We start from the raw sequence: 25,715 nt of genomic DNA, 5'->3' as shown, positions 1-25,715 counted from the left end.
GTTGTGGGGAGGGGAAGGGAAAGGGGATTGTAAGCCGCTTTGAGAGACTGAGTGAAGGGCGGGGTATAAATCCAATCTCTTCTCTTCTTCTAGGGAGAGTTCAGGCTTGATTTGATCAAGAACCCACTTTTATCCCTGGCTGATTACAAATTACAGGGCATTTTGAGGGAGAGAGGAGAAAGGGGGCTATAACTGTGTTGCTTGGGTCACTTGCTTGAGTTATCTGGCGACAATGGTTGAGAGGGCAAATCTATGTTAAATGTTTACCATATGAGAGCAAATGATTGTTGTAAGATTGACTATCTGTTCTTGCCTCTCGGTCAGCTGGAGGATTCTTACTCTCTGTTTGCTGCAGATGACCCTTCAGTGCCTACAGAAAGAAACCAGGTGAGGCATTCCCCCAGGCCACCGGCCCTGTTGCCCAGATGGGATCTTTCCTATTGGAGCAACAAAGGTCGCACCTGAGCCGCTGATTGCAATGGCAAGAAATAGCTGAAGTCTTTTGCACAGGGAAGAGAGAGCCTCCCTTGCAAAACAAAGTCTGACACTATTTTTCAGGACCCTGTTGACACCTGCTTCAACAGCAAACAGTTCTGTATAGATTAGCAAGTACTGCTTCCCAAAGTACATTGAGAGGCAAACAAGATATTTCATGTGGCTTTGTGATACTTTCCTCTGCAGAGTGGTTTTTTTGGGAGAAGGGTGAGAATCAGTTTGGTGTAGTGGTTAGAAGCGCAGACTCTGATCTGGGAGAACAAGGCTTGATTCCCCACTCCTCCACATGCAGCTGTTGGTGTGACTTTGGGTCAGCCATAAGTTCTTTCAGAGCTGTTCTCTCAAGAACGGTCCTCAAAAGAGCTCTCTCAGCCCCACCTACCTCACAGGGTGTCTGTTGTGGGGAGGGGAAGGGAAAGAAGATTGTAAGCTGCTCTAAGACTCCTTCAGGTAGTGAAAGGTGGGGTATAAATCCAACCTCCTCTTCCTCCTCCTCCTCCTGTTCTTCTTCTCCTTCTTCACCTTTAAAAGCCTTGGTAGGCCAAAGAAGAAGGGCAGGCATATGGGGAGAGAGTTTTTTACTTTTCCTCTCCCGTAACTTTTCTGCTCAATGTTGCCCTGTCCAAGATGCTTTTCTCCCTATGGAGGGCAAAGTAACAGAGATCTTGCACCTTCTTACCCAAGGGTGGGAAAGCAAGTTAGGTGTGTGGGGCAAGGGCAACAGTTCCAAGTCAGGAAAGAAGCAGCCCACAGAGAGAGCTTTGCAGGAAAGAGCAGGATTGATTCTCTATAACTGGAGTCACCAGGAGCAGGGAGCAGAATTAACGTGTCCTTCCCTTCCCATTGTTATCCCTAAATACCTCCATTCATATTCTTTCCATATAAGGAAGGGGCTTCTATCCTCTCCTATAAGAGAATGTGGAGAGCTGTAACTGGGGACACTGTTTACTCCCCTGTGCTATTCATGGAATGTGCATCACCCTTCATAATAACTGCCGTTTTGCTGGAGGTAATTTATTGGAGAAGTTTATCTTGGCTTCCAAGGGTTTGTTGTTTTTTATTTATTCATTTATAGTCCACCTTTCTCACTTGGACTCAAGGAGGATTACACAGAGGAGTCAATACAATCGACAGGATGGGGTATTTAATAATATAAAAGGTTTAGGACTGTAGAAAATTGTTTTGCAAAGCAAAACAAAGGGCTTTTCCACATTCTCATTTGTGTGCTCCTGTTGCTTGGAGGGGTGTCTGTTCGCACATGTTTTGCTCCCTCTAGTGGTTGATTCAGTATTACATCATGTTGTGCCCAGCATAAAAACCTGCAATTTAAATCTGCAGGGAGATATGCAAGACATACAGCAGTGTAATATCGAATCAACCACTAGAGGGAGCAAAACACATGAAGAAAAGAAACTCTGAAGCAATAGGAGCCAGGAAAATGAGAATATTCTCAAAAGTTCTACTTAGTAGGACTACAGGAAAAAGTCTGAAAATATGTTGGCAATACTTGGTTTGGCAAGAGGGGGGCAGAACAAGACTCCTACTAGTAGGGATTCATTGGTGGCCAGTGTACTTCTTGTAGAACAAATACCACCACCCCCCATCAAACTTGCTTCAGTTGCACAACTTGTCTGTGTTGCATCCTGGGTAGTCCTTTTTTTGGTATACAGTATGAGTGGCAGGGTCTCAGATTCTCTGGATGCATGGAATGTAACAGAAGTCTTGACAGTTCCTTTATCCTAGAGTTCCCCTGGTTCTCCTGGTGTGCCAGATAACTGGGAATGCTGCATGGGTTTGGATTTGTTTTGCTGAATCCAATAAAAACTGGGTTTTTTTCATATTTTCTCTATGGAGCATTTGAAGCAGAAAGACCAGGGCACCACACCTGCCACAACTTCCCGTGTGACATCTCTGGTAAGATCTGCAGCCAGGCCAGTAAGTATTGTTGTTCAGCCCAGGCAAAACTCAGCTTGTCCTTTCTCCACATCATCCTCTCCTCTACTAGCACTAGAACCAAGGAAATCTGTAGGGAGAAGATGGTGCTGGCAGCCATACAGTCTGCACAGAAGGCTATCAGGAAGATGTAGGATAGTGAATGTGAATGGTTAAAAGGGTGCTATGAAATAGAGATCACCGGGATGCTAAATTATACCAATTATACCAAGTGCCTCATTTATGCAGTGAATGCATAGCCCTGAATTATTTACTTATTATTTACTGAATTATTTACCTACTGAAATGTAAAATTCATTATTTCAGGACACTTAGACCATGCCAACTTAATTTATGATCAGCAAAAGGGCAGCTCAAAGGAAGCCTTGCGGTGCTTCTGGAAATTGTTCAGGCTAGGTGGGTCTTGTGCAAGAGGAAGCATCAATGGCTCTCTGTCTCTCTAGGTCCGAAAGAACGAAGTCCGAGCTACAACTCAAATTGCACCAACGAGCATCTCCAAGAGGATCCCTTCAGTGAGTTCAATAGGAGCAGTCACATTTCCTCTCACAGGAGCTTGGGGACTGTAGTTTTTGTTAAGGTGGAAGAGTTCTGAGAAATCTTCATAGGTAACTGGGTGGTCTTATCACTAGGGTAGCAAGAAGCTACTCATCTATTTTATTTGTTGCAATTTCTAGTCCATCTTTCTCAAGATGGATTACAGTACGGCGTAAGACCCGAAGAAACGTTCATTATTAAAACATAAAATACCTTAAATCTCGCTCCAAAGCCCAGTTCTAAAAACGAGACTTCAAAGTGCCCTGTCTTTTTATGAAAATGCACTTCTTTAAAAATCTGGCTGCATCAGTCTCCCGGAAAAGCTGACTAAGGGGAAACCTTCCTCACTGACTGACGCAGGAAGGTCATTCTATCAAACTGTATAAATAAAAAGCCGATCACCGAATTCAGGAATAAGTGGAGAGCCTTTTATAATTATTACAGACAAACTACATAGATTAGATAAAGCTGTTAGAAGTTACAAAGAAATTTAAATTGATTAATACTCAAACTGTATAATCATATCCTTGTAGTTATACTCATTAATCTTGTATAGTTACATATTTACTGGTTCTTATATGATCGTATAAACTTTGTATAAAGATAAGAAAAATGGGGGGGGGTTTCACTCTTTTCTTTTTTATGATTCTTGTTTATGTGTTTTCTTACCTAGCCCTATAGATAGGAAATAATGGAAATGTACACGGAAATATATTCTGTTGAAGTATTGATTATCTTACCATATTTTGATTTGTTATGACACTTTTTCATGTTTTATATTCTTATATTATGCAATGTCCTTAAAATGTGTTTAACAAATGGCGTTTTGTGCTTCTCAGTTTCCCTTTTTCCCTTTTCATTTTGTATCCCTTTAAATGGTAAAATAAAATATATATAACAAGGAGGGTCATTCTATAAAACAGGTCTCTACTGAGAATTTTCTGAATAAGCAATAGGGGGACTTCACTGCCTGCAAGGTGGTATCAACAATGAAGTCCTAGATCATGACCCTTTTGTGCCATTCTGATAAGCTGGTTTCACCAGCTTGAGACCCATAATCCCCAGTGTGATACAGAACTGTAACTGCTGTGGTTCCTTGGCATGGAACCATGATAGCTAAGTGAAGGTGCTTATAATTTGTAGTGTAGATTTTTCTTTCTGAGGACTTGACTAGGTCCTTAAAAGGAAGGGAGGTTGCTAATCAATGCTCCCTCTAAGCTGTGGAGTCTTGTGAGCAAAAGTTCTACTTTGTGAGCTGCTGGCATTAAAGTTGTGAGCGAACGATTTGGCTGCTGCATAAATTAGTTTGCTCCGGAGCCATCCTTCCTGAGCGGAGACAAAAATGTGTGAGCTGTAAGTTAAAAAAACTGAGCTAGCTCACACTACCTCATCTTAGAGGGAACACTGTTGCTAATGTCTATCTGGTTCTGAGAAGCAGTGCTGACTACTCTGCCCTGATAAACTGAGTCTTCTTTGCCTGTGGTATTTTTATCCCAAATGCTTCCCTTTTCTAGCTCCGCCTAGTGGCACTCAACATCCCTCTGACTGGCAACATGAACGGGATGCGGGGTGCTGACTTTCAGTGCTATCAGCAAGCACAAGAGGCACAGCTGTACGGAACTTTCCGGGCCTTCCTAGCCACACCTACTCAGGATCTAGTCTCAATTGTAAAAAGAACAGACAGAGATCGGCCTGTCGTCAACCTGAAGGTGAGTTGACATCTTTTCAGTAAAGGGAGCCTTCTTGATCACTGGTGGTGCAAGAGGCACTTCGTGGTCGCTTACCAACCACCCAAGCTCACTCAAGTATTTGAGAAGGGAAAAGACACATGACAAAGATCAGGTATCTCTGTTCTACAATGTGCAAATTGCAGGTACATGCAGCTTCAGTTTGCCTCAGGGCCATGCGGTTAACCCTTCAACCTCCATTTGGTTCACTAACTGAACCTGGGATCTCTGCTTTGTTTTTAGTATTTTAAGAAGAGAGGGTGTTTTTTAGAGGACATTTTCCTTGAATGTTAAGAGCAGGAGAGCTGGTTATGATTACTGAAACTGAACCAAAGGGGAAGGGTTAAACCCTCCGTCCTTTTTTGCACAGCCCCCGTAGCTAGGGAATTCTTTGGGAGGGGGCCCACCAGCTAATTAAATGGAAGTACAGTGCAGGTGGCAAGTTGGAGCACTTTGGGGGCAGCCCAAGAGGGAGGGGGTCCAGAAGAAACACTAGGGGGGGCGGGCCCCATGTTAGCTACGGGTCAGAGCCCCCATAACTTGCATTTTTTGGATAGATGGGAGATGTGTGATATTCATCTGTTAGATCTCTGAGTCAGGTGCCAACTTGGAAACTCTTAGAGATTCTGCTGGACAGTTGTTGAGCTTCCTCCTTCTCTCTTCTGTAAGGAAAGCTACGGTTTTAGATACTTGAGGAACCCAATGGTTTTGTAGGGACCTAAACCAGGGGTGTCAAACATGCAGCCCGGGGGCCAGATTAGGCCCCCCCAGGGCTTCTATCAGGCCCGCAGTAGAACTGGCTGTCTTCTGTTTCTTTTTCCAGTTCTGCTGCTGTTGCATCAAGTTTGCAGCTTACAGATACACACCTGAACAGCATACTCAAGATTGCAACAGCACATTTGATGCAGTAATTCAGAGCCAGAGGTGTCAGTTATCAGACACTGTTAAATAAACAAAATATTGCAAGAGTGCTAATGTTTTAAGCATGTTTTTAAGTAAAAAAAACTCTTTGTGTTTGTGTCTTTTATAACGTTTATATCTCCACTACCTGGCATTACATTTTATCAGGGCTTTTTTTGTAGAAAAAGCCCAGCAGGAACTCATTAGCATAATAGGCCACACCCAACAACAGAAACTCATTAGCATATCCAGCCACACCCGACAGCATAACTCATTAGCATATTAGGCCACACCCCACGTTACCAGAAGTATGGTCATCCAGCCACACCCACCTTTTGCTTCTTATTCTGTTTACCTTGTTTATTGTCAAAACCTAGGGCTTTTTTGTAGCAGGAACTCCTTTGCATGTTAGGCCACACACCCCTAATGTAGCCAATCCTAATGAGTTTCTACTGTTGGGTGGGGCCTATTATGCTAATGAGTTCCTGCTGGGCGTGGCCAACTTGGGAGCCAGCTGGAACTCCGTTCCTGTGCGTTCCTGCCCAAAAATAGCCCTGCATTTTATTACACACATGGCCCAGCCCAACAAGGTTTCATTTATGTCAGATCTGGCCCGCATAACAAATGAGTTCAACATCCCTGACCTAGACACTACTACTCAGTAATGGGCTATTTCTATGGCTTGGGGCTGCAAAAACATGGGTATGGGGCCTGTTGATTCCACTGATCATAGACTTGATATTGTTTCCAACTCCAGGGTAAGCTGTTGGCAAAGAGTTGGAATTCCCTTTTCAGTGATGATGGTGCTTTCTACTTTAACACCCTGAGTGTTCCTATCTACAGCTTCAGTGGCCATAATGTCATGACGGATCCAACATGGTAAGCACAGCGAGGAAAAAGAAAGGTGCGAGACTATGGGCTTTCCCACACTTCTGACTTTTGTCACTTGTGTGCTCGTACTGCATCGCCCCCCCCCGTTTCCACGTATGTTTTGCTCCCCCTAGTGGTCACTTCAATATTTCATTGCGGTATCTCCAGTTTATTTCCATGCACTTCTTGGGAATGAACCAGTGAGTGATACAGCAATGACATACTGAAGTGACCACTAGAGGGAACAAAATGTGCAGGAGAAAAAACATGACGATATACAAGCACATGAGCAATGAAATAAAATGTGCAGAAAAGCCCTATGTCAGAGGTACAGACAGGTCATCCCAAAATATACTAACCAGCTGCCATGTTAAGCAGGGGCTTAACAAGGGAGTATCCAGAGTGGGCAGGCAGGAATGTATAATACCATGAGTCAGCAAGCACCCGGTTTAGCCTCTGATTGCACTGTTGAATTCTCTGGGTAACTTCAGTCAAGCCACTGTCTGTCATCACATCCACCTATGAGAATAATCTTATAGGATCATTGTAAGAATTATTGAGAGACTGTATGTGCGTTGATTCAAGTGCACAGATACATTAATACTATTAAAATGTATTACCATCATGGCTTAAGGTTAAACTAGGCATGATGGCTGTAGCTCCATGTGTGGTAAATGAGAAATCAGCCCAATCACATAGAACAGGAGACCCCCCAATCAATCGTGTGGAATTTTGAGAATGGGGAACAGGCATCACCACAAAATGGCTGCTACGTGACCAAGGTCAGTTACAAAATGGCTGCCATGGGGTGCCTAGGCCAACTAAGAACATTAGGAAGTTGCAGGCCGTGTATCCTTCCACGAAGGGAGACAATACATGGAACAGTTGCTATCATAACCTAGTGTAGCCCTTGGAATGGTTGATGGAGGCAAGAGAAAGGATTTTCAGATGACTTGCATGTCTTCTTGACGCCTTGTGGCTGACCTCCTCTGCCTGCTATTTCTTCATTTTTTACATTTAGGCCCCATAAGACAGCTTGGCACGGCACAAAGCAACGGGGAGGCCAGATGCAAAATCACAACTGTCAGGATTGGCGGTCGGCATCCAACCATTCAGAAGGCTTCGCCTCATCCCCCGTGAAGGGCGCCTTCCTCACAGAGGGCACACACAGCTGCTCTGATGCCCTGATCGTCCTGTGTGTGGAGAACGCCTCCCGGTATCTGCACATGTGGTGATCGAGGTACTGGATTGACAAGGACCATCAGCAGGATCTGGCTGTCGCCCAGCCTCGACTGGAGTGAAAGAGGTCCCTCAGATGCTGAAGTGGAAAGCACAGACAGTTATCTCTCTGCACCACCTTTGGAAAAGAAGCGCCTGCGGAAATGACACTGTGTACGTCAAAGTCCTCTGTGCAACCTTGTCTAGCTGCGGCATCTCATGCTAGTTGAGCGGCAAAGGGAGCTTGTGTCCTTGGCTGCTTCAGCCACCTACATGTGGTCTCCTGTGAGACGTCAAAACGTGCTTGATGCTCCTTTGCCCCACTCTGGTTGGATATCCTGGACTGCTTGTGGCAGAACACCGATGGAGATGTGCCTCTAAATGCTGGTCCTCGTACAGCGCTGTAACTTTCAAGGGACGGGTGAATTCTCACACGCTGCGGTGCAATCCTAAACCAAGTTTGCACCCTTCTAAATCCAGTAACTTCAGTAGACTTAGAAAGGTGTAACTCCGCCTAGGATTACACTGATAGTCACATTTATGTGCCGCAAGTTCTGAACTGAGACACAAGATATGCCCCTTGGCGCTTACAGGCAATGGATCCACGAAATTCAGTCCCACTGTCTCAGCAACAGGTCCGAATTCTCACGAGTTCCGTTGTGTTGATTTAATTCATTTTGTAAATTTTGTTTTTGTTATGTTTTTGCGTTAGCTGCCTTTTTTAATAGAACAGAATATCTCAAAACTAGAAATTTCAGCTGCCTTTTTTGGGGAATAGAATAAAATATCTCAAAGCTAATTTTTTTAAAAGAAACCGGCACCTTTCTCTAGAGGAATAATATTATTTTTCATGCTCCTCAGTCGGTTGCACCCTGACCTGGATGGCCCAGACTAGCCTGATCTCATCCGATCTCAGATGCTAATCAGGGCCGGGCCAGACCCAGTTAGTATTTGGATGGGAGACCACCAAGGAAGCCCAGGGTTGTGACACTGAGGCAGGCCATGGCAAAACCCCACCTCTGAACGTCTCTGGCCTTGAACACCCACGGAGGTGACTTAACAGCACTTCCCACCACCAGTTGGTTGCAGTTCTCGTGATTCGTTCCCTCGTTTTGAATGAAGAATTCAGGTGATAATATCTTTGGCAACCTGTCACATGTTCCCTCTAAGCTGTGGAGTCCTGTGAGCAAAAATTCTACTTTGTGAGCTGCTGGCATTGAAGTTGTGAGCGAGCGATTTGACTGCCACATAAATTAGTTTGCTCTGGAGCCATCCTTCCTGAGCTAAGACACAAACGTGTGAGCCGGAGGCTAAAAACCTGTAGGCTAGCTCACACTAACTCAGCTTAGAGGGAACACTGGTTATGACTGTGCTGGCCACACCCTTGTTATAATTGGAAGCTTTACTGCCGAGCAGCTAGATGCTCACTGACGGCTCCAACTTTTAGCTGTCTTGTAGGCTCAGTGGATGGTTAGTTCTATGGAATGGGTCCCCGCTGGCCTCTACTCCTCCTGGAATGATCCGTAGAAAGATCCAGGAGAGACACGGTGACAGCAATGAGTAATTTTCACCAGTAGCAACTGTTTTGCCAGAGGCAGGTTGGTGGAGAGCCCATAGAATGGATTTGAGAGATTCTATTTGAAATTTGTGTTTGAAGACCATCTTGTTGAAGGACTTCAGGTCCAGGGTGGCTCTCCATTCGCCCGATTTCTTCAGTACTAGGGAAAGGGTGGAATATGCTCCTTTGAAAAGCTGATCCCAGTTCTTACGAGTTCTTACGAATTGTGCTCCAGTTCTTACAAGATATGCCATCTTGGAAGGAGGGATAAACCTGAAGGGTGGACAGTTTACAAACTCTATCTTGTAATCATATTGAATGATTTTCCTGACAAATCTGTCCTCTGTAGAGAAGAAGAGACTGGATTTATACCCCACCCTTCACTACCTGAAGGAGTCTCAAAGCGGCCTACAATCTCCTTTCCCTTCCCCTCCCCACAACAGACACCCTGTAAGGTAGGTGGGGCTAAGAGAGCTCTTTTGAGAACTGCTCGTGAGAGAACACTGGCCCAAGGTCACACCAGCAGCTGCTTGCAGAGGAGTGGGGGACTCAAACCTGGTTCTCCCAGATTAGAGTCCACGCTCCTGACCACTAAACCAAACTGGCTCTTACCAAACTGTAGATCAGCTCAAAATGAGAATGAATAATCGCAGCCAACCCCCAGGTGGAGTGGGACTTTTTGTTGAACAATTGTCTGTTCACTGCAGGTCAGGACTTCTTTCTGTCCCAGTATGGCCTGCTATTTCTGTTGTCTCCCTCGTTCCTTCCTCTGAAATAGGAGCAGAAGGGACGAAAGGAACCTTGCGGTCTGTTTTGAGAATCCGTGTCTCTAACATTGGAAGAGGTGCTAGATGGTATAGCCTTCCTTTTTTCTTTGACGTCAACGGAATCCTTTTCCAAAGATGAATCCCCAAACAGCTTCAGGCCAGAGAGTTTCTCAGCTGAAAAATTAGATTTGGAAAAGAGATCAACCTTCCAATGTTTAAGCCACAGATTGTGGCAAATAACAGTGTTGGCTACTTGAGCTGAGGCACTGAACTGGAGAGAAGAAGAGTTGGTTTTTATTCCCGCTGTTCTCTACTTTAAGGAATCTCAAAGCATCTTACAATTTCCTTCCCTTCCTTTCCCCACAACAGGCACCTTGAGAGGTAGGTGGGGCTGAGAGAGTTGTGAGAGAACTGGGACTGACCCAAAGTCACCTAGCAGGCTACACGTGGAGGAGGAGTGGGGAATCCAACCCAGTGCTCCAGATTAGAGTCCACCGCGCTTAACCACTACACCAAACTGCTCTTTTGATCTTCAGCAATATCCGTTTGCGGGTGAGGGGTGTGTGGATTCAGTTTGCAGAAGGCCATCTGCCCATATCACAATGGCTCTGCAGATACTGGAGAAAACTGCAGTTCTGCTAGCTTGGTGGGAGGGCTTCATACAGCTTCTTCAGTGCTACTTCATTTTTTTCCTGTCCGGGGGGGGGGGGGGGGGTCTTTTTTTTGTTTTTTTTTTTTTTTTTTCCGTGCGGGGGGGGGGGGGGAGGCATTGTCTCCCATCCTTCGATAACACAGCCCCAGAATTCAGAGCAGCCTCTGAGGCATCAACAAAAGGAACCTTTAAATCCTCCATAACTGAACTGGGAAGGGAGTGGATTTCTTTTAGCTAAAGCAAGCAAGCTGTGGCCTGCACCGGGCACAGTGCATTCCGCTCTCACAACCTTCTCAAAATGCTCAGGGGGAGGGGCCAACAGATGGAACCGACAGCGGTTTCTTAAAGCCGCACCTGTCTGGATTGGATGAGGCTGAGGTGTTTTTCCTGGCCTGCAGAATCCTGTTTATAATGGACAGCTTGAATGACTTTGGGTAAAAGTCTGGTCAAGTGTTCTGCCTGGAACAATCTAGTGGGAGTTTCAGGGGCAAGGCTGTCCTCCCCTGACCATCCCCCTTCTTCGTCAGAGGCTGCCGATGCCGTCCTCATGTCCCAGTGTCATTCCTCATAACGTTCAGTAGATGGCAGTGGCGCCTCATACTTGTCAGGCTCAAGCCGATTGCCCTCAGAGATGGTGGGGAGGGTTCAAAGGCTGGAGGAGAACGGGCCCGTCCCTTGGCCACTGCCCTGGGCTTCTGGGGAGGCACCCGAGAGGACCCACCAGCTGCTTGGAAAGGGACATCTCTCTGATGTATAGGAAGCCTCCTGAGAAGGAGGAACCTGAACGAAGGGCGCTTTGGTCGCTACAGCGCCTCTTTCATTGTCTGCTCTCTTCCTTTTTCCCTGTGGAAACTGCCCATGGCTGCGAAGAAATCTGGCAGGGAACAAAGCTTGGGGGGGGGGGCAGAGGTGGCGGCTGAGGGCAGGGGATGGGGGGGGGGGGCAAAAAGGGCACCTGAGGGAATCCTCTGAAGCCCCTGCTGTGACCAATCAAAGGTGCATGGAAACGGGCCCAAAAGAAAGGGCGGCCTCATAGAATCATAGAGTTGGAAGGGGCCATACAGACCATCTCCCCACTTCACCCCTGCGTGAGTGGTCCCAGCTGGGCAGCTGTACTGCAAAGGCTCTGGAGAGTTGGAAGAGTGGGGGATCCCAGCCATACCATTGGCGGGCAGGTGAAGCAGGGGATATGTGCCCCAATGCCAGCCAAGGCCACAAAGGAAGTGATGGAGAGGCACGGCTGGACAATGGAATGGGTCATTTCCTGCGGGAGCGCACAGGAGCGGAGCGCCAGCAGTAAAGAGCCCATGGGGCGGGCACTTGCAACAAGCCCCACCCCCTGCTCCCAGCAGCCCTCAGTCAGAGCAAGAGGCAGCCAGGTAAGTTGCAGAGCCCCCCACAGCCCAAAACAGTCCAGTAGCACCTTTAAGACCCAAGTTTATTCAGGTACAAGTTCTCCCTCCTCTGCGAGGACAGATCTGCACGTCCCCCCCCCAATAGCTAGCAATCCAAAACAGTCCAGTGGAGCCTGAGCGGTGGGTGTTGCCTTCTGACACACTTCCAGTGATGTCAAGGGGTGTGGCATATGCAAATAAGTTGTGCTAATGAGTTATGCTAATGAGCTCCTGCACCTCTTTTCTACGAAATGACCCCTGCAATGGAAGCATGACTGGCCAAAGCCCCAGTTGCTGCTGGACCTGGGGAGAAAATCCTCTGCTTCTTCCGTTTAAGGCTATTGAGGCAGCGGATGATTTTTTTAACTGCCTTTGGCACAGTTAATGGCTGGAAGAAACCAAAGGCCTCAATAAACTAGGCTCTCTCTATCTCTCTCTCTTTTGGGGGGTCTACAAGATGGAGCGGGCTAAGCAAGTCTTGTCTGGGGCGGGTAGGGCTTTCTGACTGGGGAAAGTCCACCTCCTGCTGGTCCTCTTAAGTTCAGGTGGGTAGCCATAATGGTCTGCAGCAGCGGAACAAAGTTTGAGTCCAGGGGCACCTTTAAAACCAACAAAGTGTTATTTGTTGGATTGTCTAGACTTGGTACTGCCAGAGAACCATGGAAAAATAGCAGACGGCTCAAGGCTTTAATGTGGCAAAGCTGGGGATAGGTGCGGCAACAGACTTACAAAGTTACATGGAGTCAGCAGTTAGTTCTAAAATTAATAAGCAATTTTCATTAAAGGAAATACATGCCAGAGAGCAGTGTTCCCTCTAAGCTGAGTTAGTGCGAGCTAGCTCACAGTTTAGCCTCCAGCTCACACATTTTTGTCTTGGCTCAGGAAGGATGGCTCCAGAGCAAACTAATTTATGCAGTAGCCAAATCGCTCACTCCCAACTTTAACGCCAGTAGCTCACAAAGTAGAATTTTTGCTCACAGGAGTCCACAGCTTAGAGGGAGCATTGCCGGAGAGGGCAGGTAAGAGACAGATATAGATTGCCTATTCTAACTAACTAGATGGTGTTCGATGCTGGACGCATGTCCAGCCTCCATGGTGTAAGATGGAGATCATGCACCTTCTTTGTGTGTGCGAATGAGAAGAGAGTGAGAGAGCAGAAGCAGAGGAAATTGCCCATAGGAGTAGCATTCTACTTCAAAGGAAAGGATCAGATAGCAGGAAGGAAAGGAAGCTCTATGTGTCCTGACCTCTCTGTCTAAACTTTTTGGTGCCATCTTCTCAAGTTTGAGACAGGAGACAGCGCAAAGTCCTCCACTTTTAACAGTATTCTGGGTATAAGCTTTCGTGTGCATGTGCAAGTGTGAAAGCTTATACCGTGAATAAAATTTTGTTGGTCTTAAAGGTGACACTGGACTCAAATTTTATTCTGGTCCTCTCAGAGATCAGTTTGATTTGCATAAACCCTGCCTTGGAGTGAGTGGGAGGCATAACTTAGAGGATAGAGACACCACCCCCTATAGGGTGGTGATAGAGATGCCAGCAGGGGGGTGGGTGGGCTCATAGCCATTCATGGACTTCTGCTCCATGTTTACCCAGTCCCCTCCTGAAGCTGTCTCTGCTTGTAGCTGCCACTACTTCCTGCGACAAGTGAATTCCACATGTTCATTACTCTTTGGGTGAAAGAAGTCCTTTTTATCTATTCTAAGCTTACTGCTCATTAATTGCTTTAATTAATTATCATGTGGCAGTGGGTGTAGTACAGCCAGTAGATCCAAAGATTGTCTGGCAGCCTAAAACTCTAGCTCTTTTTGTGGCAAGCTAGGTTTGTTTTGGGGGCTGAGAGAACAGTGACTGACCCAAGGTCACCCATCTGGCTTCATCTGGAGGATCAGGGCATCCAACCCTGTTCTCCAGATTAGAGTCCGCCACTCTTAACCACTACACCAAACTGGCTCTTCAATTAGAGAAACTGTTCATTAGTTTCATTTGAGTGCCCAGGAGTTCTTGTATTGTGAGAAGCAGAGAACTGCACTTCTGTCTCTACCTTCTTCTTCATCATCATTATCTATTATTATTATTATTTCTATTTATTAATCACCCTATCCCAGTTTATGCTGGGCTCTGGGCGATGTACAAAAGACAAAATACCATAAAACAAAATATCCCATGCATAATTCTGTAAACCTCCATCACGTCACCCCTCGTTTCTCCAAACTAAAGAACCCTAAACCTCATTAACTTTTCTTCGCTTGTTTGAAGTAGGCAGCCGGGAAATAAGTCCTCTTTTTTGCTTTTCAAAATATGGTATCCCTAGAGGACCCCCGTTACCAAAGTAGGAGCAGATCACAAACACGACCTTTTTTCCCTTTACGAAATATTGGAGCTTTGGAAGCAGCGCTGACCGCCTATGCAATAACAACAATAATAAAAGCACGGCACTGACACCGGAGCTCATCGTGCCGCTCGTCAACGCCGTGTGGCGCGGCGGAACTCCACGGCACGCCCGCCTCCTTTACGACAAAAACAACAACAACAAACGATTGGCTGAGGAGATCTTTTTTGAACGCTCCAGCGTCGTCCGGATTGGCTGAGTCACCTCGCTCCTCCTAGCCCCCCTCCGAAACTGCGATTGGCCTGTCTGTCAGGCAGCTCGATGACGATTGGTCGGTCGCGTTTGAGCGGGCAGAATTTTTTTAAAAAAATGTTTTTAAGCCGGCCTGATTTTTAAACTGTTTCCTCCCGCCGTCGCCTTTTCGTTGGCTGGCGGGTTGAGTCCGGCTCGGGAAGACTGTTGGTGGCGCGGCTGGCGACAGGAGCCCCGTTGTTTTACCTCAGCTCCTGTTTTGGTCTCCTCGTTAAGCCCTTATTTTCTTCCTTTCCTTCCCCTCCTCAGCCTCGGTTCGGTTCCTCTCACGGGACCCTCCGTCCGCTCTCCTCACAGGCCCGCCATGGATCTCGATGTTTCCTTGTCCCCGCTGAAGGTGAGTCTTTCACCTCCGAGCTGCCCCTTTTTCCTCCGCCGCTTTCCCCACCCCCACCATTACAATAATTCATTCCAATTTCCAATAACCTTTATTGGCATAACAATAATTCATTCCTCTTTAATACACGTATCTTCTGACTGACCCTCCCCCCCCTCATTCAGTTTCCATCTCTACCCCCCCCTTTATTTAATCGATATGCTCTCATCAGCATTATTATATGGGAGATTCCAAAAAAATCCCATTCGACAGTAGATTGTGTTCCTGCACTAAGCAGGAGATAGAAACTCTTGAACATGTGTTTCTTTCATGTACTTCCTACTGTCATGGTTGAGAAAGTATTCAGGGGAAACCTGATAAATGTAAGATTTACTTTTTGCTGACAACCCAGAATCACATAATAATTGAAAGTGTTGTAAAATTTCTGTATGAAGCTTCAAGAAAGCGTTCAGTATTCCTTGCAAATTAAGTTTTATGTTCTGTATGTTATGCCAATAAAGACATTGATTGATTGATATGCTCTTTTCTTCACCATCCCACCTTCACTCATTTTACCCCCTTCCCATTAAAACCTGTAACTGCAATGGGTAAGGGCTGCTCAGTGTGGTGTATTTTTATTTATATATGTGTGTGTGTATATATTTGCTTTATTTATATCCTGTGTTTCACCCCAATGGGGACCCAAAACGGCTTACATCATTCTTAGGCAGTAGAAAAGAGCCAAGAGTCCAGGAGCACCTTAAAGACTAACAAAAAATGTAGCAGAGGAGGAGCTTTCAGGTCACTGCTCACTTCTTCAGATACCTGATACTTTCAGATGCCAGTTCAAATTCAAGTTAGCCTTTATTGGCATAACGTGTCAATACAGATTATATGATTTAAGAGCAGATTGAAAACACACCTATTAAAAATACTATATCTTTAGATTGTACAATTTAAGAGCAGGTTAAAGCACACCTATGAAAATATTATGTCTCTGGAGTCCTTTGGCACAGCTTTAAAGCAGAGTGGAGAAACTCTCAGTGAAGTCAGAACAAATCATTTAGAAGTCTGTGTACCTTAAGTGCATCAGGGCAATCCACCATGCTGCTTAAAGTAGAATGCAAATATATATGCCTTAGATCCACATACAGGTGACAATGCAGAAGGACATGAGTAATTGACTCAGCACAATTTTGTTTGCAGGGGCAATATCTGACTGAGTGAGATATCTTGTTAAATCTGCCATATAGAATATCAGAAGGCATAGCATTGCATCTGTAGATGCCAGTTACCTGAAGAAGTGAGCAGTGAATCATGAAAACTCATCCCCTGCCACAAACTTTTGTTAGTCTTTTTAATGGAATTTATTTTTATAACAGGCACACAAATACATAAAAGTTTGGGGTGCCATTTACATCATTCTTTTAACTATTTTGTTACCTCATACATTGTCTACTTTGTAAATTCATATTTTCCACCTTATATTTTTATGGAAATATTTTGCATTATTATCTTTTAATTTGGTTACATGTCCATATGGTTTATTTATTGTAATCTTCCAACCATTTGTAGAATCTTGACCATGTATTTTCAAAGCTTTGTTAGTCTTTAAGGTACTACTGGACTCCTGCCCTTTTCTGCAGCTACAGATGGACTAACAGAGCTACCCATCTTGATCATTCTTAGGGTTACCAGATGTCTTTTATTGGGGGGGGTCTGTCCTCTTTTGAGCTCTTAAAAAAAAACTTAATATGTCCTCATTTGGGGTGGGAAGGTTAGGAATCTTCCTAGTTATTAGCAGTTATCACAGCTGAAATAGGAGGGGTCTTTAAAATGAGATTTAGCATAGGGATTGCTTGTTTGAAGTAGAACAAAGTTCAAGTCCAGTGGTACTAGTAAGACCAGCAATGTTTTAGTTAAGGTATAAGCTTTTGTGGGCACGCTCACTTCTTCAGATTCATGTTGTATGAAGTAGTCAGTCAAGAAATATGTCCTCTTTTTCACTTTTCAAAATATGTTAACCCTAAGCATTCTCCTCTGTTTTATCCTTACAACAGACGCGTGAGGTAGGTTAGGCTGAGAGAGTGTGACTGGCCCAAGGTCACCCACTGAGCTTCCATGGCACAAATGGGGATTCTAACCTGGATTTCCCAGATCCTAATCTGACATTTTAGCCACTACACCACACTGGTGCAGTGTTGGGCTAGGAGTTGAGAGGTCCAGGTTCTGATCCCCGTTATTGCCACAAAGTTTTCTGTGTATGCTTGGGCCAGTCATCCTCTCAGCCTGATTTACCTAACAGGTCTGTTATAAAGATAAAATAAGGAAGGGGAAACTACATAAGCTACTCTGAACTCCTGGGGAAGAGGTGGGATAAAATTGTACTTGATAAGTAGCTGAATTGAACATCTGTCTTGGTGGGCTCCTGTTGTCCTTCTTTGCCTTTATTTTTATTTCCTTTCCCTAAGCCTATATTACATGGTTAGAGTGTTGGACTAGGGAGAGCCACATTTGTTGTAAGCCGTTTTGGGTCCCTGCTGGGGAGAAAAGGGGGGGGGGTATAAATGAAGTACAATAAATGGATTATTATTGTCCATATCTCCTGCCACTCTACACACATTAACTATCCCATTGTGATCTGTGGCTTTTCTTTCCCATCCACCTTCAACTTGAGAGAAAAAGAAAAACATGCTACCAGTCCATTCTCAACCATCTAGTACATTTTAATTTTTGTTCTGCCCTTTTCCCTCCAAGAAGCTCAGGGTGATGTATGTGATGGTTTTAGCACATTTTATCTTCACAACAAATCTTAAGTGGGTTAGGGCGAGAGAGAAAATGACTGCCCAGATGGCAAGACTCAGGTCTCCCAGATAACTAGGGTAATACTCCCAACTGCTATACCACACTGGCTGTCCAGATTTTTTTTCTGTTGTAGATCATGCTTCTCCCCCGCACATTCCTTTCCTTGAGACTATGGGCTCTCATGAGGGCAGGATGGAGCAGGGGAGTATGACCTGGCACCTGCACAGTATTGTATCTGAACTGGGCCACTGGTTGTGGGGTAAAACATTTGTTCCTCTCAAGTGTCAAAGCTGGTTTTGTTGTAATCCCTTTTCTTTGTCTGTCTGTCTCTCTCTCACACACCCCTCTCCCTGCTGCGTTTAGTGTGGACAATATAACTATCTAGAACAAAAGAGCTTTGTGGAATCCAACCAAAATCCTGTCTAATTTATTACCCTGTTTCTGGTAGTGGCCAAGTGGAAAGCATAGCAGCAGCTGCCTGCTCCCCAACAATTAATATCCACAGAGGAACCTTTTATTTGTCTCTTATGAAATTCTAGTGGGGCAACATGTTAGTTGGTTATAGTAAAAACTAAAGAGTCCTGTGGTACCTTAACGTTTAAAAGATTGGCTGTAGCATAAAATTTGAGCACTTGAGCCCACCAAAATGAACACTGGTTGATGTTTCTAGCCAGCAAATGCTTAAGAATATAACTAGAATCTGCTGGATCAGAGCAATGGTTCATCTAGTCCAGCATCCTGTTTCACACAGCAGCCAACCAGTTTTCCTGGAGGGTCAAACAGTGCATCTCCAAGCACACAGACACCCAGCTGCTGCCTCCCAGGACTGTATTCAAAGGTTTGCTGCCTCTGGGTATGTGGAGTCTCCCTTCAGTCATGCTGGCAAGTAGCCAGTGATGGACTTCTCCTCCATGAACACCTCTTCTGGTTTATGGAATACTAGGCACTAATATTTCTGCTTCAAGTACAGCCTTAGTTCTTGGAAGTTCAAACCCTTATTCCTGTGTGGTGTAGGCATTCCCATTTCTGTCCATGCAAACCTGTTCTTGTAATTGATCAGGCTCTCATTTTGACGTTTTTACTTTGCTTCAACTTAGCCGGTGGATGGAAATTTCAAAGGGGATAAGATCAAGAATAAGGATGCCAAAAGGCTCTCTGTCGAAAGGATATACCAGAAGAAAACGCAGCTGGAGCATATATTGCTCCGGCCTGATACGTACATTGGCTCTGTGGAACAAGTGACACAGGTACATAAAGCTTTTGTGGTTGGTGTTGAGGGGAGAAGACTGGGTTTGTTACACTGGATGGAAGAAAGTTTTCCTTAACTGCTTTGTTCTCCTTACTGCATAGTGCAGTTTAGTACCTTACATGTAAGGTTGTCTATATAGTTCTTGGGGGGTGGGGTATCAAGCGGGTGGCTTTTACTAATACCTGCAAGTCTATTCATGAAATATGTGGAATCCATGGCTGATGGCAGCAACTATGAGGTACTGTTTTCTAGTGCTAGGAAGTATGGGACTTCCTGGTAGGGTTAAAATACACACACACAGAGCTGCTTTTTCCTGAGAAATTTCTTGGTGATTCCAAGTCACGTACTTCAGTGCCTCAAGTCATATGCAATAACACTTTGAATGAATGGTGAGACTATTTCTAGAAATAATTGTAAATGTAAAAAATCTTCAAGTGAGAAAGCCGGGTAAGACTACTTCAGACTCACTTAATGTAGCTCAAGCTCTTGTGGTCATGTCACTGTTTTATCAACATGCCAGAGCTGATGTAGCTAACCTTGCAGTTGTCTGACTTTTTCTTCTCTCTCCATCTTAAACTTTTCAATCATTTAAACAGCTTGCTAGCTGTGAATATGCTGTAAAACAATGTGGTGCAACTAAATTATGTTGAACTCTTTGAAAAGTTACTATTGTAATTACCTTTTCAGCAAATGTGGGTCTTTGATGAAGATGTGGGACTGAACTTCAGGGACGTTACGTTTGTACCTGGTCTCTATAAAATTTTTGATGAAATCCTAGGTAAGTTGAGATGCTGCAAAAAAGAACGTATTCTTGGTGAGAGGAACATTGCATCTTGTATGAGCAAGTTATTGATGAGCAGAACAAAATATAGAGGGTTTGCAATGGGTGTCAAGGCTGACTTGAAGAGAAATCTCTCGCTCAGCCACAGACTTGCTGACTGGACAAGTTCTTAGCTCAGCTTCATTCCGTGTTGATAAAATGCAAATAACAATACTAAACAGCACAGGGTTAATTGCATTTACTCTGATAGGGCCTGCTGGAATTGAGTTCCAGTGCTTGGTCAAAGAATTCTGCGAGCCACCATAGTGTACTAGTTAAGAATGTTGGGTTAGAATCTGGGAGCCCTAATTGCCACTTGGCCATGAAGCTTACTGGGTGAGCTTGGGCTACTCACCGTCTCTGTACCTCACAGGGTGCCTGTGATAATAAAATGGAGGGGGGTTGTCTTCGGAGGAGAGGTAGTATATAGTAATGAGATTATTGATTACTTGATAACCCAAACAATGTATTGCTTTTTCTTTTTGTAGTCAATGCTGCTGATAACAAGCAGAGAGATAAGAGCATGTCATGTATCAAAATCACAATCGATCCGTAAGTGTTCAGTTTTCCTTTTGCTCTTCCATAGCTTTTTCAGGCATTAGTATGGCTGGGAGGAGCTGCAAGGTCATTAGCCCTAACTCATACTTTCTGTAGTGGTTCTTGTGACTTTGAACACTGGTATAGGTTTCTTAGGTGGTGGTTGTTTGTATATCACAATCAACATGTGTGCCAGTTCTCCTCATCCAGGGAGCTTACAGTCTAACATTTGCTGTAAAGGAGATAAAAAAGAGAAGGGGGGGAGCTGGAGGTGACAAAAGCATGTGCATTGGTTTCAGTGACGGGCTGATACCTGTGTTTTGGCTATTGTTGCTTGCATGGAGCAGATGCATTCTCAGTGTGATTTTTACAACATTTATAAAAATGTAATTTTAACATGTGGACAAGAGTGTCTAGAAAGAGGGTTGTGTATTTACAGAAAACCAGTTCATAAAAAGTATTTTGCTAAATCAGTCCTGAATCATGGTAGACTCGTGGCTGCATAGAATCTAGCAACCCGGTCCATGGTTCCAGACTCAAGGTCTGCTAGAAGAATGGAGGTATATCATTCCTCTGATCTTTCAGAGGGCTTTGGAGGATAGAAGTTATGAATGCATATTTGAGATTGTTTTAGAAGGGCCACTTCAATTTCCCCACTTGCACAAGAGCATATACCTTTATGAAACGGCACACTGCAGGTAAAACTAGGTCCTATCAAGATTAGTTATGAGCCTATCATGCGCCACTACTCTTTACAATGGGAAGACTCAACAGCATGTAATTTATATGATGTAATCCTTCTAGGGCAGAAAATTGAGGGTGGATTCCAACAGGTAGGGAGAGGGTCCTTTCTTTGAACTACATAAGAATTGCAGACTTGTGTTATTTGAGCTCCCCCTGCAGTCTGTCAGACATTCTTCATGCAGAGTTTGAACCTAAAAACTATTATTGTTTTTTTACTTTTAGAATGAAGAAAATGTTTTTTAAGACAGTTTTACTCAAAATATACTGCATTCATTTTTTCCTATGGGAAATTTGAGGGAGTGTTGAAAAAAATCTATGATTCTTTTTAAAATAATGAATATAATCTGCTATGATAGCATAGGGTGGAGCAGTTTGCACGTCTCTTGCTTTAGTACAGGTTTTTTCATAGCTTCAAACTTTTTAGAACTGCTATATCTCTAGGAATAAGTAATGCCAATTGAATCAAGACATATTCACTGGGAGTATTTGCTTCTGTTTTTAGGGAAAATAATGTGATCTCTGTGTGGAACAATGGAAAAGGGATTCCTATTATAGAACACAAAGTGGAGAAAGTCTATGTGCCAGCTCTTATTTTTGGGCAGCTTTTAACATCCAGCAACTATGATGACGACGAGAAGAAAGTCACAGGTAGAGGAAACTCCAGTAGGAGTTGTTAATCAGTCCCTAAATGACTCTGAAATAATGGCCTTAAGAGACCAGCTCTTTGAAAGTTCTTAACTCTGTTTTTCCAGGGAGTTGTTGCCAGTCAACAGCGTGGGTGAGCAGTGCACAATTTCAGACATTGTTCCAGAATAATTAACAGTGTCCTGGTTCTGTGCTCCTGTTCATTAATGCACCTTAGGGTCTCTGTTTGATTTATAGACATGTGCTAAAGGGAGTAAACTCCATCCCTTTGCTGCAGTTAAGTCTTTCATTGTGTACACAAGCAAAATGAAGGTGTAAATAACTGAAAGATTAGGAAATGTTACATGAGTTGTTAAGCCATGCAACCCACAGCTGCATTATTTTCTGAAAACACTACAGTGAATATATTGGGGAGAGAGAACTGAAGGAGGAAAGAGAGTGTGTTTTCCCTCCCTTGAAAGAAGATGGTCAAACATAACCTGTCCTATATTACAGACCATTTTAGTTTATCTTACACAGTATGAGCATTCTAGCAAAACATCCAAACTGGTTTTATTCCAGTTGGTTTTGTTACAGTAGAGTCAAGATTTGACTGTTGAGTATTAGTCCTAATTGAAACAGAGCCAGATTCTTCATAAAGCCTCCTAAACTCTACAACATGTTATTCTGTGGAAGTAACAAGGTGGTGTTCTTTATTCAGGTGGGCGAAATGGTTATGGAGCTAAACTCTGCAACATCTTCAGTACCAAATTTACAGTGGAAACTGCATGCAAAGAATATCAGAAGCTCTTTAAGCAGGTATGGGGAGCTTTGTAAGCATGCTGTTAGTTCTTTTGCTTTCAGGTGTGCAGCCTAGGCAACTTTTTAAAACCTCAAAGTCTGTTCTGTCCTAACACTAACAGGCTTACAACTGTGCTTAAATATTATTTGATGAAAAGCAAGAGGTAGATAATTAGGTAAATCAGCGAACTGCAGCGTGTCTGGTAGCTATCCTGTAAATAAAGAGAGTCATCTGGTTCTTTCTGTGCTTGACTTCTTTCCTCAGACATGGACAGGCAACATGAGTAAGGCAGGGCAGATGACACTGAAATTCTTCGATGATGAAGACTTTACATGCATCACTTTCCAGCCGGATCTGGCAAAGTTTAAAATGACTGTCTTGGACAAGGATATCGTGGCCCTCATGGCTCGTAGAGCCTATGATGTGGCAGGAGCAGTTAAGGATGTCAAAGTCTTCTTGAATGGAAAGAGGCTCCCAGTGAGTGAACGCCTTTTAATGTTTCCCTTGCTCTTTTTGGCAAGGAGGGTAGAGATACTACCTGAGGTGGAGGGGGGGTCGGCTTTGATGTGGGGAGTTAACCAAGTTATCTCCTCTACAGGTCAAAGGATTCCGTAGTTATGTAGACATGTATGTAAAGGACAAGGTGGATGAAACTGGCAACGTGCTGAAAGTTATCCATGAAGAAGTGAACAGCCGGTGGGAAGTGTGCCTAACAATGAGTGAAAGGGGATTTCAGCAAGTTAGCTTTGTCAACAGCATTGCTACAACAAAGGTAACCAATTGCATGGTGGTGTGTGACTATTTCGTTCAGCCATTTTAGCAATAACTCAAAGGTCAATTTTTTCCACTTAGTCTTGGAATGTAGAGCTTTAAGAGCTTTTTGTTGTTGTTTGCAAAAGATGTGAAAGCTCTGTGAAAACGGAAGATTCTAAAAAAGAAACCTTGGGCTTAAAACGAAGTCTCCTAAATCTATCCCCCTAAGCAAGCAATGCTGCAATCACTTGTGGGTTCTCTAAACCCAATCTTATTTCCTTGGTCTATAGAAATATGTATGATAGAATATTTCAGTGGTGTGGGTGGGAGAGGTGTCTGATACCAAGGTTAAAGTCATTGATTACTTTGGACTTTCAGCTTTCTGGAAATCAGGTCAGAGTCCTGGGCCCACCACATATTTGGGTTTATTGAATAACCATCCATAGGGTGGGATGCTGTGTTGTAGGAAGCTAAGCTAGATGCGCAGCAGTTTCTGCCCCCTGGACTGGCCTTGGATTTGAAAAGGGGGTGGGTGGGTTGCAATGCTCCCTCTAAGTTGTGGAGTCTTGTGAGCAAACATTCTACTTTATTAGCGAGCGATTTGGCTACTGCATAAATTAGTTTGCTCTAGAGCCATCCTTCCTGAGCTAAAAGAATGTGTGAGCCAGAGGCTAAAAAACTGAACGAGCTCACACTAACTCAGCTTAGAGGGAACACTGGTGGGTTGTAATAGGAATGTGCTTGTATTTATTTTTTTATTTTATTTCACTTATACCCCGCCCTCCCCGCAAGCGGGCTCAGGGCGGCTTACATAGGCACAGCTGTGCAATAAAATGCAACAGGATTAAAACAATTAAGGCATCAAGTGCAATAAAAATAGGACAAGTTAAAACAATTAAAAACTTGCATCTTGCAGCTAAAATACTCACTCCCTATTGTATATCGCGGTGGGATCAAAGAGGGGGGATGCACAGTGTATGTGCACTATGTTTATTGGTGATCTCTTCCCCAGCAAGTCCTTGCATTGCCCCACTTGATATTGAACTACAATTCTATTCACCCTCATTATCTAACAGTAAGCTGTCTGACCCCTCTGTGAATGACAGAAAGCTGCAGAACTGGGCCACCCACAAATGGAAACAGAAGGCAGGTGCCTGCCTAGGCAAGGAGTTTCCTAGGTCTGCGGGAAAATGGCTTTGTAAATTTGCAAAGAGAAAAGTGAAGGGGAAAAATTAAATGTCCCAATGTTGACTGAAAAGATCCTAGAAGATTTTTTTAGGAATGCTGAGAGAACGTGGGGGAGGGGAAGAGAAATTTGGTTACTCAAGCCCCATGGAGTTAACACCCTTGGGGGGGCACTAAAAATCACATCTAAAGATATGAAGACCTGGGGCATTTTGTCTTTTTCCCAAGGGGGGGAAACACCCAAAGTTTTTACAAAGGAAACTTTGAGAAACACTATGAAATAACAAACGTGTAATTTTTTTTCTTTTCTGAAATGAATAAAATGCTTAAGACAAGGTTTTACTCAAGAAATATAATTTTTTGTTGTTGTTGTTCAGTCGCACAGTCGAGTCCGACTCTTTGCGACCCCATGGACCAGATTACGCCAGGCCTTCCTGTCTTCCGCCATCCTCTGAAGTTTGCTCAATTTCATGTTCGTTGCATCTATGACAAACCATCTCATCCTTTGCCGTCCCCGTCTTCTTTGACCTTCAATCTTTCCCAGCATCAGGGTCTTCTCCAGTGAGTGCTCCCTTCTCATTTGGTGGCCAAAGTATTTGAGCTTCAGTTTCATTATCTGGCCTTCCAGGGAACAGTCAGGGTTGATTTCTTTTAGGATTGACTGATTTGACCTTCTTGCAGTCCAAGGGACTCTCAAGAGTCTTCTCCAGCACCATAGTTCAAAAGAATCTATTCTTCGGCACTCGGCCTTCCTTATAGTCCAACTCTCGCAGCCATACATGACTACTGGGAATACCATTGCTTTGACCATGCGGACTTTTGTTGGCAGGGTGATGTCTCTACTTTTTATCATGCTGTTTAGGTTCCCCATCGCTTTCCTCCCAAGGAGCAGGCGTCTTTTAATTTCATGACTGCTGTCACAGTCTGCGGTGATCAGTCTGTGATGATCTGGGATCCCAGGAACGTGAAGTCTGTCACTACCCTTGTACAGGTTTCTCAAGAGACATGTGAGGTGGTCTGGTACTCCCATCTCTTTAAGGACCTGCCATAGTTTGTTGTGATCCACACAGTCAAAAGCTTTAGCATAGTCAATGAAGCAGAAGTAGATGTTTTTCTGGTACTCTCTTGCTTTCTCCATAATCCAGCGAATGTTGGCAATTTGATCTCT

General features: G+C 44.2%; 1 protein-coding gene across 1 annotated transcript in view; it reads left to right on the top strand.

Moving 5' to 3' along the window:
• Positions 1 to 270: 270 nt before the first annotated feature.
• The window catches only part of TOP2A (topoisomerase (DNA) II alpha), a gene marked incomplete at its 3' end in the record, with an annotated part of 41,479 nt that continues 16,034 nt past the window's right edge, over positions 271 to 25,715 (top strand). Inside the window, exons 1-12 of the mRNA XM_015422580.1 lie at positions 271 to 387; positions 2,892 to 2,960; positions 4,497 to 4,691; positions 10,981 to 11,108; positions 14,962 to 15,049; positions 18,931 to 19,080; positions 19,770 to 19,860; positions 20,391 to 20,454; positions 21,686 to 21,831; positions 22,529 to 22,626; positions 22,874 to 23,086; positions 23,208 to 23,381. Coding sequence (XP_015278066.1) covers positions 271 to 387; positions 2,892 to 2,960; positions 4,497 to 4,691; positions 10,981 to 11,108; positions 14,962 to 15,049; positions 18,931 to 19,080; positions 19,770 to 19,860; positions 20,391 to 20,454; positions 21,686 to 21,831; positions 22,529 to 22,626; positions 22,874 to 23,086; positions 23,208 to 23,381 — 1,533 coding nt within the window. The remainder of the gene's footprint in view (positions 388 to 2,891; positions 2,961 to 4,496; positions 4,692 to 10,980; positions 11,109 to 14,961; positions 15,050 to 18,930; positions 19,081 to 19,769; positions 19,861 to 20,390; positions 20,455 to 21,685; positions 21,832 to 22,528; positions 22,627 to 22,873; positions 23,087 to 23,207; positions 23,382 to 25,715) is intronic.

Source organism: Gekko japonicus, unplaced genomic scaffold, assembly GCF_001447785.1.
Source record: "Gekko japonicus isolate JY-2015 unplaced genomic scaffold, Gekko_japonicus_V1.1 scaffold1613, whole genome shotgun sequence".
In the NCBI taxonomy this organism is placed as follows: Eukaryota; Metazoa; Chordata; class Lepidosauria; order Squamata; family Gekkonidae; genus Gekko; species Gekko japonicus.
The sequence above is the reverse complement of the archived record's forward strand: the minus strand, read 5'-3'. Positions and strand labels throughout refer to the sequence as shown.